The following is a 14304-nucleotide window of genomic DNA, read 5'->3' as shown; positions in this document are numbered from 1 at the left end:
ACAAAATAGTTCCCACACTTGAGAGGAGACTATATCTCATTATTTCAGAAGACATTCAAAAAGTATTCAGTTGTGATTACTAAAATAATACAACCATTTACACTCTCCTTTAAGGCCCAAAGCAAATCTGAATTTTACAAAAGAATTTATTTTTAAGAGCAAGGTATTTAAGAAATTACTTCTTTCTTTTCCCTACATGGTGGGGGGGGGCACGGCAGGGACCGCCAATCTCCCTCTCTCACACATACACCAATGCTTCAGCTGTCCCTCAAAGACTGACTTTCAACAGAATAGACTGATCTATTCAAGAATTCAATGGGGCACAGAAATAAATACTAAATGTGCATACATGTCAACAGACGTTTCTTATCAAGGCCTGTGCCCCTTAATGATTCAACAAATTTTGTCTACTTCTTGGCCTTATAGCCACATTCAGAAAAAGCTAAATTTTTACTTCTGCTTGGAGCAGATTTCATTCCAGGGAAGAGTGAGTGTGATTCTTGTTAAACTTTCAGAAGGCACGACATTTGTGCAGGAGACAATGACCCCTCCAGGGGACAGGTAAATCTGTGGGGTCTCCAGGGTCTGGACATTGGTCTGGATGTCTCTGTCCCATTTCTCACACTCTAACCATAAAATGTTGTTTTCCAAGTAGAAGAAAGGGTGAGAAAGAGATCAACGAGATCGGTATAAAAGGACTCTGAAATAAGAGATGTGCTTTTAATTTTTTTTTTTTTCCGCCACCTTCCACCTTCCATAGACCCACACCTGAACGCTCTTCTCCACTAGTCCCTTCCACCAGGGACAAAAGAGGTTGACAAGAGGTTCACAGTAAATGAGGCCTAATGGTCCTTCACTATGAGGAATACACAAGATTTTGCATTCGAGCACACACAGCTTTCATCTATTTATTTAAAATCAAACCATAGCCAGGGCTGCCGGTGGAAAAATAAGCACTGCCAGACAGGAGTGAGAACAACTAAATAAAATAACCTGTTTTGGCATAATCATCTCAATGGTACCAATGCTTATGTTTTAATAAACTGTGAAATCACAGTCACTGTTCTTGTGAACAATGGCACAAAGCAAATGAAGTCAAGTACGAAAGCTCAGTTCCCTGGAGCTGAGCCAGAATATTCTGAAATCCAGATGAGTTTATTTATTAAGAAAAAGAATACACTTGAGACAGGAGATGGGAAACATTTTTAAACAATCTGTTATCTTGTTACCCCAGCCACTTAAATTTCCTTCAACTGACGAGAAATTAACCTAGAAAATGAAACAAAACAGTATGGTCCTGGAAGTAAATCATCCGTAAGCTTTATGCCTATAAACCAGCCCTAAATTCCTACTGCTCACGCTATTCTTACGAAAGTCAATCTCATCCTTACAGAATTCCAGTTGATAAATTGGTGCTGATTCTTACGACAGGGAGGACATTCATAGCAGGAAACTGATTCTTATGACAGGGAGGGCATTCACGGCAGGAAACTGTACAAGAGTAGGAGATGCTCACTCCACCTCAAAACAACTCATGTCTCATCTGCTAGGGGAAAACGATCCCTCCTTGCTATTTCAGTTCCCATCTACGGGGTGGGGGTGGGGGAATGAAATAAACTTAATGTATAGAAAGAATACTGTTTACCTAGCAGAATGTCCCTGTTTTCTCAAAGAACCATGAGAGAAGGAAAAGGATGGAAACTGAAGGGACATTAGGAACAGAAAGCAGGAAACCTGAAGAGCTGCGGCACATAAACTCTTCCCAGTTTCTGCTGGGGATGAAGGTAAGTGGAGGAGGATTCCATTAGACGTGAGAAATTTTTCTTCACTATGAGGTTTTAATGACATTGGAAATGTTGGCCAAAAGAATATTTCTTCTTCTGTAGGTTTTTATAAAACAGAGACAACCAAATGAGGAAAAAGGAGGTGGCTTCATGAGGACTAACGTGAAAATAGGGTGATCTTTGAAAAAGGAACTAGGAAAAAGAAATACAGAAGCCTGGTCTGAGCACACTTGTGCCAAGCTGTACTGTGGAAATGACTATCAGAAACGTAATTTAAATATCACTTCTCCACTAATGTTTCTTCAAACTATAGAATAATTTCCCGTGTTACATAAATGACAGTAAGAGTGTGATGTACTAGGAAAGAGGAAGACTGGTAGGGGCAAGAAAACACGGTCTTCAGAGTAGAAACCTGGATTCTCCAGACTTGAGCAGGAAAGATTACCCACAACAAGTGGACTTACATCAGAAGGCCTCAGAGATCTAGAAAAGAGACTGCTTAAAAATATCTTTAAACTGGGTTTCACAGTTTAAAATCTGGAGGTCCACAATGTACCTAAGGATTCAGAGCATGCTCATCCTTCACAGCATGGTTGATCTTGAAAGATTTTACAACTCTAAAATTCTTCCTCATATTCTTACTGCATGTTATAACTTAAAAGCTCTTTCCAAGACACTGTCACATTTTACAATTGAGGAAAGTATCTAGAAGCAGTCCAGATCAGCCAAAGTGTTGAAAAACATGCTCTCATGTATGTCCTCAGATTATGAACAAATTTTTAGAAACAATCTACAGGGAAGGGAAGCATATACACTACTTTAGCAGTGTTATTCCTAAGAGAATATGAATGTGTGAAAACTATTCACAACTCGTCAGTAACAGTAGCTTAGGAGTAGCTTTAACAAGACAGATTTCTCACTACGAATGGGCAATCCACAGTTACTGGTGTGGTGCATATAACGCCGCCTCTTTCTCTTCCATCCTATAAAACCACATAGGAACAGAACTGAGTGAGGGTGACACCATTGGAGGGAAGACCTTGAAACAGTTCCACTTATTTAAAGATGTGTATCATTTGTACCTCGGTATTTCAACTACTGTTAATAATTACTTGTGACTTAGCTCACAAATGGCAGGCCTACTAATGTGTCACCACCCCGCAGTGGAGGACAGCTGGTCTGGAGGACTTGGAGAGGCAGCAGGGCAGAGTGGATAAGCGCTACCTTGGAGCCAGACAGCCTGGAATGCAAACCCAGCTCTGGCTCTTTCTGTCTGCGAGTCTGTGCAACATCTCTTTGAACCTCAGCATCCTCATTTGTAAAATAATACCAAGTTATTATTGTGAGGATTAAAGATGTTTACAAATCACCAATCACAATTCATGACCCAATAAGTGTTAGCTACTTTCATAGCTTCATCATATAAAGATGATTTCTTGGAGCTACTTCTAACTTAAGAGTACCAGCATATACATTTTAAAGTCATTTAAAGAAAGTATTATTTCAAAAATAGTTTTCTGTGCCAGTTATATATACCAATTTACAGAAGAAAAAGTATTAACTCAAGAAGTCCATGTTAATTAAAATATTTATAATATTTAATTCAGAATATAATAAATGCCATGGATTCTTGGGAAAGGATGTCTGAGAAAGCAATTGTTTCATGTTCTTCAATTCTCATGATGTGTTGTCTCAGCAGCGTATGTAAAATACTTCCACTTTTATTCCTAGAATTCTTAGTTCTTACCTCCTTACACTCAGCCAATCACCTTTGCATTTTGTTTGAAAAGTAATATGAAAAAGACAATCTCATACTAAAAATTTTTGGAATCTCTGCCTAAAAGGTCATTATATGGGGACATCTTAAAAAGTCAAGCCTTAGGCAGAACAGAACATTATACAAGGTTCAATAAAGACAAAATATTAATGGAAAAATATAAACGTACAACTGAACTTTATAGAAGAAAAGAGAACTATCCTGGCTTATCATGCCCCAAATTGATGTGGATGCCCATGAAGAAGGAAACTATGAGTCCAATTTCCCTAAAATACTCCACTAAAACCACAACTGATGCTACAAGTACTCTTTAACACAACCACTTTCTGAAATTTAACAAACACTGCCCACCATTTATGTGCTCATCACTTGGCGTTAGTTTATAAATAAATAAAACATGTTATTTGCTTAAAAGTCAAAGCCTTACATGCATGCTTACTTGCATAAAGCTGGTAAAGGAAAAAAAAGGTTATTCATTTTACTTATTACAATTTATTTCAAAGGGCAGGAATAGGCTAATATATATTATAGACAGAAGTAATTTTAGTAGCTCACCACAAAGATGATATATACCTTTTTAAAAAACTAATCATTCATCTACACTCTTGCTTTTCCATCAATCTCAAGCTTCTCATTAAAAAAAAAAAAAAACTCTACCTTCTATTTTAGAGGTTAAAAATCCATGCATAAATCAAATGTACTAACCCTTGTCAGTAATAAAAGGATAAGTTATATTTCTGTCCATCTCAAATTATCTCATTCATTTAAGCAAACAATCTGAGCCCCTATTATGACCCAGGCATTATTCTGGTCACTGGGGGTAGTAAAATAATAAACAAGAGACAAAGATCCTGCCCTTTAGGAGCCAACAGTCTATTGAGGAAGATGGACTTTTAAAAGTGAAAGAAATGCATCTACAATATGTTGTCAGGATAAGTGCTATGAGGAAAATGAAGCAGGGTGGCTGGCAAGAATGAGGCAGGCAGAAGGAAGAAGGACACTATTTTACACAGGATGGTCTGGCAAGGCCACTCTGAAGAGGTAACAGGTGTGCAAAGACCTGAAGGCTGGGAAGAAGTCTTTCTTGCAAAGATGTAGGGCTGCACTGTCCAACAGGGTGGGTAGCCACTCACTTAGTCACACGTGGCCATTGAACACCTGAAAGGTGGCTAGTCCAAACTGAGATATGCTGTGTTAAATACACACCGGATTTTGAAGATTTTGTAACAAAAAAATGTTAAGTATCTCATGAATAATTTTTGTTGATTGTATGTTGAGATAATATCCTAGATGCATAAATTAAATATCATTAAAATTAATATCACCTGTTTTTTAATTTTTAAATGTGGCTACTAGAACATTTAAAATTACAAATGTGTCTCACATTTTATATCAGACAATGCTGGTCTAGAGGAAGAGGATTCCAGCAAGAGAATAGAAGATGAACAGGCCATGAGACAAGAAGCAGCTTGCTCTGTTCAAGGACCTACAAGAAATCCAATATAGTTAAAAAGAGTGATCCAGTCAGAACAGGAAGCAAAGGTAGGTAGAGAGCAGCTCATAAAAAGCTTTGTAAACCAGGGCTGATAGACTGAATATTTGTGTCCCCCCACCAAATTCATACGATGAAATTTAAATGCCCGATGTGATGGTATCTGGAGGCTGATCCTTTGGGAGGTGCTTGCTTAAGTCCTAAGGGTGGAGCCCTCATAAATGAGATTTTTGCCTGTACATTCCTTCCATGTAAAACTATGAACCAGGAAGAGGGCTCTTTCCCAGATACCCAATCTGCCCTCACCCTGATTTTGGATTTCCTAAACCCCAGAACTATGAGAAATAAATTTCTGTTGTTTATAAGCCGCCCTCCCAGTCTACCTATGGATGGCAGCCTGAACAAATTAAGATACAGCGTAAAGAGTCTGAATCTTAATCTGAATACAAAAAAAAGATACTGAAAAAGTTAAAGTGGAATAAAATTATTCTAAGATCCCATCGGCTATTTTGTGGATAACTGGCAACATCATCCAAAATTCTAGAATACAGACTTCTAGAGATTATCTAATATGGTAATTTCAAACAAAGGTCCCTGGATCTCTAAGAATCCATGTAGGTAGTAATAACTAAGAGTCCATGAACTGATTTCAAAAGCTTGTTAAAAACTGCACCTTTCCTGTAAAGAAAAATGTACGGATTGATTTTCCCCTTTCCTTGTGGCAGAAATTGTAATTACTCGGTCGGTCTTCATGTGGTGTATGTGAAATATATTAGTCTTCATGTTTTATGTCATTTAGGATTAATTTTTTTTAACTGATGCATTTAGATTTTTTTACTTGAAAACAATTTCAGGCCCCTGGAAGAGAGGGGTGGTATGTTGGGAAATCGGCCATCTGAGTTAACCCTCTCCAGACAAATGAAAACACTGAGGCCCAGAGCTGTCCTAAGAGACAGGCCAGGGCTGGAATCTCGGCTTCTGACTGTGTGTCAGTTTGAACTACTGTCTCATTGCCCTGACAGCCATGGTTTCACAAGCAACTATACATTTCCTTTCAAAAATTATAAATTTATCTAATGACGAGTAACACTTTATGCTAAGAAAAGATAGATGACAAAACCCAGTAAGAAGAGCAAAGAGGTTAAAAAAACTGAAAGTGTTTTTATTTATGTAGTCAATGCCTTATATTTATATGGTAATATCTTATCTTTATAAACAAGTACATGCAAGAGACATTATCAGCCCTGGCCATAAGAAGAGACAAACAAGGTCAAGTCATAAAGGTCATAAAGACTAGTAATCTTCCTCTTAATTATCTTTCCTATATAGAAGAATTAAAAGACAGTCTCATTTGATTACAGTAATCCAAGTAGGGTTCCGATACTGGTAGGGTTACAATCTGTATGATATAGTGTATATTACCAAGGAGGCAGCAAATGCAGTGGTTATGGGCATGGATGGATCATAATGGACTTTCCATCCAGGTTTCTCACTTACATGAACCTGTGTGAAATACTTAAACTCCACCTCCATTTCCTCATCTGTAAAATAGAGAAAACAGTGCCACCTCCTAAGGTTGTTAATCAGGATTAAACAAGGTAACAACTATGAAGCATTTAGCAAAGTGCATGAAGAAAGTACTAAATAAATGTAAGTTATTTTATTATTGCTATTTCATTGTAGATTCTTATGAAATGGTGACTGTCACCTATATACTACACAACCTGGCACACTGTAAGCATTTAACATTTCATAATTAATCCAACGTGTAGTGGCTTTTTATGTTTTACCAAAACAAAATTTAGGTCATTATCAACCCAAAATGTTAAGGATCTGGAGATGTGGCACTTGTTTCCTAAAGTACCATATGTAGTAACTGTCTTTACCTTCCAATAAATCATAGAAGAGGAAAATGTTTTCTTCCATATGGAGTGTCATGGAAATTATGGCTAATAATGCATTGTGTTCTAGACATTTACTTTTATTTTTCAAGAGTGTCCGTGACCAGGAGTGGAAATACAAGCAAAAGGATATATTCGCACCTCAACAGCAAATATTACTTGTACTCCTCCAGCCTCCTTTATCTATCCCCATCCCCTTTCTCTCCCTTTCTTGAATAAAAATTTTCTCCTCCCCCAAAGACACTTATGCCTCTCCCTTCTTCCCTATCCCTTCCCATCTCATCTTCTCTGGTCTGTCCTGCCTTAACAAATGGAGCAGACCCCTGAGCCCTGGGATTATCACAGAAGTTTAGCTGTACCCACTATTGGACCAATTTCACCATAGAGAGTTTCATTTCCAGTGGATTTTTAAAACCAAGTTATCACTATACATGACAACTGACCTTGAATCTTCTTCGGCCTCATTAGAATGGAGGCTGATTCTTGTATTACTCCTTCCCCAGTCCCCTAGTGACCATGCCAGACCTCCCAAATATAATCTGTTGTGGGCCGAGGACATCAACAAACCTAACAACTGCCAATAATAGTAAGGCCAGGGCCACTCCTACCCCACCCAAGCCTGGCCATTATTTTGCAAAGACATACTTTAGCAGTCTTGACTCTGACATTCAGTCTGGAATAAGGGCAAGCCTGAAATGCTTGCTGAACTCAAGTAAAGCTCGTATTTTTTTCTGAGAGGACATTAAATAACTGTGAAGCACAGTGTACTGTAACAACCAGGCTCTAGTCTGATGTCTGCTGCTGATCAAATGTGACCCCTGTGAGGACCCTTCATCTCTCAGCCTTGGTTCTTCAATGTAAATGGTGTCTAAGGTCCCTTTCATAACTATCATGGCATGATAGTCCATCAGTCTCAACTAAATTTTGTATCCGAATTTAGACCAAGGTCTCCACCGTCTCTAAGCTCTTCTGGAAACCACACCCACGATAATCAAAGCTAAAAATAAATAGCTTAGAGACATCAAGGAAGAGAGCTAAACAAATGCCTGTGGCAGGAACCTCACCCATCAGACTTCGGTGTCTACCAGGAGGACTGAATCCAGGCTACCACGGCAATGCTTTAAGAATATTCTGGTCACCACACCATTTGTAGACTCATATGTAAACTTCATACTAATTCACTTATTAAACACGATGTACTATGTATAAGGTACTAGGAAAGAGAGAGGCAAAGACTCTTTCCTCTTGGGGACTTACATATTTATGTTATTTAAATAAAAGTCTAATTACGTCCTTCATTTTTCCATTGCCTAAAAGATCTGTTGCTGTAAATCAAACCACGTAAATTCCCACAGCTGTCTTAGAAGAAATGAGCCAAAAAAGAAAATTTCAAAATGACATCTGCTTTCCCTCATATCAACTAATTCCAATAACTTATTTCTACTTACATCTCTTTCCTTCTTTATACAATAAAAAAACTGATTCGAAAGCTGTTTTTTATCTTTAACATTTAAAGGAAATTTAAGCATTTCTGCTTTAGCATTCAAGACATTTTTATGAAGTGTAAATTGAAAATATACAGTGAATGAGAGAAGCACAACAGCTAAGATGTGCTAGAGAAAGAACAATGGGTAATACCAGTGTATCTGTATATGTACAGACACGCATACATATATGTGTGTATATGTGTGTACACTGTGTGTGTGTGTACCTCCCCATAAAATTTCCTGGTCCTCCATTGAAAAATATTTATTTATATGTTTAAATTATTTCCACCTGTTAGAAGACCTATTTGAGATGAGACAAGTCTTTTCTATTGTTGGTAAAGCTGGTCTTTACTGGGAAGAGTGTTCAAACAACCATTGTAAGGTCCTGCTAACTTTATCATAAGGTCTTAGTCCATTTAATTGCTGCTAGGTCATATGGTTTGTGTCCTTAACTTGATTTCAATGTCCCGCCACCTGCAGAGATAAATTCTAGGAACATGCGTGTATTAAGAAACAGTCTATGAAGCAACTGGTAGAATTTATGTTTAACAGAAGTCAATTAAGACCTTCTACAGGCAGGCGTCAACTTGCTAAAAAAACAATGTGATAAAAATAGATCAGTTCCAGAAAAGTAAAATAGAAACTTAACTTTTAATAACTTTGAAGCTAATGTAGCAAAACAGAAACAATCTTCTGACTAATTTGCCTACCTCACTGGCCTTGTTTCCCTGATCCCCAAGTGCAGCTCGATGGAAATAGACAAAAGACTGTGAGTTCAAAACATGACACTACATTTTCTGTTTTCCTCTCATCTCACAGGCCACACTTCTTAATCTCCTTGGTAATGTCTCCTCTTCATCCACCCTACCTTTGAACGCTGAGGTGTTTCTGGGACTTAAGATGATCTTTTGAACGCTAGAGTGTTTCTGGGACTCAAGACAATCCTTGAGCCTCTTCTCTTTCCTATCTGTACTTACTTCCTGGATGATGTTACCCAATTTCATGGCTTTCACTTATATCTAAATATAAATTTAGAGCCCTGAGAGATGTCTTGCCTACTTGATATCTCCATTTGAATGTCTAATCGGCATCTGAAATTTAAGATGCCCAAAACGGAACTCATCTTCTTTAGCCTGCTTCTCCACCAGTCTTCTAATTGCAATAATTAGAAATGCTTATAATTGTTTAGGATGAAACTCTTGGAGTCACCTTTGATCAGTTTCTTTGAATATGAATACCATATCCCATTCATCAGCCAGTCCCGCTGGCTCTACCTTCAAAATATATCCAGCTTATCACTTCATAGCTACTGCCTTGGTCCAAGCCATCAACCACTCTCAATTCAAATAGTGAAAAAGAACCTCCTAATTAGTCTGCCTCTATCCTTGCACAGGATATAGTCTAGTCAACGCAGCAGCCACAGTGATCCTTTTGGAGAACACATCAGATCTCATCATTACACTGCTCAAAAACCTTCCCAGTGGCTTCCCACCTCCAAGTAAAAGCTTAACAACTGTCTATGAGGGCCTACGGAATCTCCCCTATCATTTCCCTATGGTCATATCTACTACTCTCCCTCCCCCTCACTGAGCTCCAACCACACTGGTCTCCCTGCTGTTACCTGTACAAACTAGGCACTACCCCACCTCAGGGCTTTGTGCGAGCCGTTTCCTCTGCCTGCAACGTTGTTCCGCAAGACCATCCACATGGCTTACTTCCTTGAAACCTTCAGGGCTTGTTCAAATGTCAACTTAATCCGTAAGGCTCCCCTAACCATCTTATTTAAAATCGCAACCCCACCACCTAATCCATTCTGCTGGCACTACTCTAGCCTCATTTCCCTGCTTTATTTTTCCTCATAGCACGTATTAGCATCTGGCAAAATATATATTTTCATTATTTGTTTACACTAGCAAGTAGGGGCTAAATGGCAAAGGTTTTTGACTGCTTTGTCATTCAACTATCTGTTGATACTGAAATATATAAGGCAAAATTGTTACTTCAAAACGTCAAGTATTATGAGGAGATCTTAATCACCCACACTCAAACATAGTATTACAAAAGGAATAGCCAGTTTGTCTAAAAAATGCATTAAAAATTAATTTTTTACTGTTTTAATTTTGTTAATGCTATTTGCACTATGCCTAAAGAGTCCCAAGCCACACTCTCTACAGGTGTTTTAGTTTTACTAGGCATAGAGACTTGAGATAGAGAAGGAAAAAAAATACAGGCTTTCTCCTTTCATCAGTCACCACTGAGAAAGCCTCCTAACAGACTTGGTACCATTAATTTTTAGGATGTTTAGGGAAGAAGGAATTCCAGAAAATAAAATAATCCCTTCACCAATCCCCAAAGAAGAATCTCTCCAAATTCCTCTGCAGACTTATATAAAGTTAGAAAGTGTTTTCTAACTTTATATCCCTTAACAAAGCCATTCTTAACATGTACATGAAATCTTAGTTGAAGACACAGTACATTAATTACACATAAAAAAAAACCCTGATAGTCATGTCTCTTTTTCAAAAAATTTTTAACTAAAAGAAGACGACTTATAGTTTTTGTTGAAAATGTTTTGCTATGAAACTGACTTAGAAAGATACTGAGAGAAGATGTAGGTTGATGGGTACTGTATCTTGAAGCTGAACAGTTTTGTTTACTATTGTTTATTATTTAACACATTATGCCCAGTCTTCTATTCTCCCAAAAAGAAAAGAAAAAAAAAAATACACATTGATGCAATCAATAAGGAATGTTGTGTCGAAAGGAAGCTGTTCTGAAAGGCAGTGACCTGCTCAACACTGACACAGATAAAGTTCAGGCAGTAGATGTCTCTTGTCTTACCCATTTAAAAAAAAAAAAAAATTCAAGATTCAGATGTAAGAAGGCAGGCAGAAAGAAACAGGCGTGAAAAATGAAATCAGTTGTTTCTCCCGGGCCTCCTCTCGGCACTGCGCACTCCTTCCCACCACCCGCCTCCCACCCACCATCCTTTAACAAACGGCCCCTTTTCCCAGCGTTGGTTCCCAAGCTCAGCCCTGCACTGCGCCATCAAATGAGTCAAGAGGAGGGACCAGAGCCCCTCCAGGAAAACCCAGGCGATAACACAGCATGCGCCCAACAGAGGGGTAAATATCTAACTACTAAAACTCGGGAACAGTGTCCGCAGTGTCAATAAAGCGTCGTGCCGGTCCCGAGCGTTCAAAGGTCCTCGCCAGCTCCGTACACTGCCAAATCGACAGGATTCCAAAAGGTAACTCCACCGTCATCGCAGAACCCGAGGCGGGAGGCGGCGCAGACCGCGAACAGGGATGAAGTCCAACTCGCCTCCCGCCCTGCGCTCGCCTCGCAGGGCCACCACCGCCTTGGTGGGGACTCGCCCCGCATCCCAGCTGTCTCGGACGCTCCCTTCCCGGAGGGGGCCTGTGCGCTGCGTCACGTGTAGGGGCTGAAACTTCGCAGCCGGGGCGCAGTGGGGGGGCGGGGAGGGCGGGGGATACACGGGATCGCAGCGAGGCAGGGGAGTCAACGTGCCCGGTGACTCACCGGCCGCCTCCGCGTGCAGCTGCAGGCGAGGGGGCCCGCGTGCCGGTGGGGGCCGTGCCCTCGGGGCCACCCCCAACCCTGCCCCCGCGCCCATGATTAATAACCCCACGCCTGGGAGGCGAAAACCCGGGGTGGGTGCCCCTGGGCCGCACGTCGCCCGCGGGCTCAGGAGCGCACCCTGCACGCGGAATAAATAACAATGTCATTAAATCACTGCCCGAGCGCCCGTCCGGCCGGGAAGCGGGCGCCGCAGGGAGCTGACTTTGTCTTGAGCCCGCACCCCGCCTCCCGCGCGTCCCCTGCGTCCCGCGCCGCCGCAGCCGGCCTTACCCGCCAGCTCGTCCGGCTCCAGCCCACTGTCCGCGTCGATCCCGCACAGCACGAAGTAGTGCGCGAAGCGGCAGGCGGCCGGGGAGGAGCCCGAGCCCGGGCCGGGCGCCGCGCCGCTCCCGCTCATCCCGGCCGCACCGCTCCTGCCGCCGCCGCCGCCGCTCGCGAAAGCTAATAGCTGCCAAGGCTGCCGCTCCGGCTGCGGTCTCCGCGCGCCTGTCCTAGGGCGACACCGGCGCGCCCATGGCCGCGCAGTCGCCGCCCGTCACCGCAGCCTCGTTGCTCGCTCGGCGCAGGGGAAGCGGCCGCGGGCTCGCGCCCAGTCGGTCCCGATCCCGGTCCCGGTGGGGGATGGGCGCGCAGGGGGAGTGTCGGCGTGAGAGGCTCGCGCCGCCGCAGCTGCGCTCGCGAGCTGGGAGCCCCGGCGTCTGGCGCCTGCGGGTCAGCTGAGCGGCGCTCCGGCTGTGTGAGCGCAGGGAGGGCGGGGGCGCCGGGGACCCGCGCGTGGGGCCGAGGAAGACGGGCGGAGGGAGGGCGCGCGCGAGAGGAGCACGCGTTGTGGCCGTGCGCGCGCGCGCGCGCGCGCACACACACGCCTCTTGACCTCCTCCAACCAGCTAGCGGAATTCTGTCTCCTAAAGAGATGCTACCTACCCTAATATTGGTTTTGTTGTTTTGTTTTTTAATGCAGCTTTGAAGAAAGGTTAACAGCCTTTTTGAGATCTTTTTCCACAACGGTCTGGACCATCAAAAGCTTTTAACTGCGACAGAAGCAGATGTCTATCTAATTTTAAGCTCCTAGTCCTTGAATCCTTCCCCAAGCCCTCACCCCCATTCACAAGCCATCCTTCCTCAGTGAATTGGTGACAACTCAGCAGTGGGGGGAAAAAAAACAACTCAATATCCGCAAAGCATTGAGACTTCTAAAAAGACTACCACTGCCAGTTCCCGCCGTCCTCCTCCCTCTCCTCCCCCTACGCCCCGGCAATCTGTAATTTGTCCTGATATTTTCCAGGTCACTGTAAAATAACCAAGGCGCTCCAATTCCCCAGCTCTGTACTCATTTGATATCAGCTATCCCTGCAGGTACAATCCTAGACTGATAAGGCAACGGGAATTAGACCCTGAACTCTGCTCCTTACAAGGCCATGGCTTGCTTAACCCTGCTCTTTCCTCTGGTTATCCATTCTTCAGAAGGAGCTCACCAACCAGTTCTTATTCCTTTGAAAGGTGAAAAACTGAATGGATTCCATCTCCACATTGTCATCCCTTCCACACCACTCCCTACTCTATTTCAGAATAGAGTGTAAGAGTATAAGATAGGGTGGTGATGACGCATCGTGAACACCACTGTAGACACAAGCAAACCTTCCAGGGCAGTAGACAGAGATCAAACTTCAATCTGTCGACTGAATACTGTTCTTCCTGGGAGATATGTTTGCATACATACCCTTATTTACAGTAGCTTGTATCCTCATTTTTTTCTCTCATCTATTTTGAAATGTAAGGAAAAAAAAATATCAGAGTGAACCACAGCCAGGATAATTGACCTTTAGCTCCTATTGTACCCTGAAATTTTCCTTCAGAACACTTTCAATGACTTTTTCTGTGTTTTCTTAGCTGGATTGTAAGCTGCACAGAGCAGGAGTCCTGCTCTCTGATTCATCATATTTCCAGTGTCTAGCAGAACCCTGGTTCCACCTAGCCCCTCAACTTATATTTATTGAACGAATAAAAGAAGGATGGTTATCTAGGTAGTAACAAGATGTTGATACTGCTAAGAAGATACACAAACTTTAGTATCCGTAACATATTTATGAACATTTGCTAATTTGCTGTTATACAGTTATTGCTTCTCCTCATATAGAGGGTACTGAAATAGATAAAACAATTTCACTAATAAGGAGGGAAAGGAGTAACTGGATGTGTGTGTGTTTCTCCTATTTTTGGTTACAGCTCCAAACGGAATGTTTGTTAGATTCTAGACTAA

The 14304-nt window shown here is 41.8% G+C and overlaps 1 protein-coding gene across 5 annotated transcripts in view; it reads right to left on the bottom strand.

Annotated features, from left to right (window-relative positions):
* The window catches only part of DENND5B (DENN domain containing 5B), a 137410-nt gene extending 124582 nt beyond the window's left edge, over window positions 1-12828 (bottom strand). For 2 of the 5 annotated variants that reach the window (XM_039882370.1, XM_039882371.1), the window contains exon 1: window positions 12315-12824. In XM_039882370.1, coding sequence (XP_039738304.1) covers window positions 12315-12441 — 127 coding nt within the window. In that variant the 5' untranslated portion in view covers window positions 12442-12824. Of the gene's footprint in view, window positions 1-12314 lie in introns of all 5 variants that reach the window. The other 3 variants (XM_039882372.1, XM_039882368.1, XM_039882369.1) reach the window with 3 other exon arrangements.
* Window positions 12829-14304: the final 1476 nt, after the last annotated feature.

The sequence above is a fragment of the Pteropus medius genome, unplaced genomic scaffold, assembly GCF_902729225.1.
Source record: "Pteropus medius unplaced genomic scaffold, Ma_sr-lr_union100, whole genome shotgun sequence".
Classification (NCBI taxonomy): Eukaryota; Metazoa; Chordata; class Mammalia; order Chiroptera; family Pteropodidae; genus Pteropus; species Pteropus medius.
Note: the sequence above shows the minus strand (reverse complement) of the source record. Positions and strands in the feature narration are given on the sequence as shown.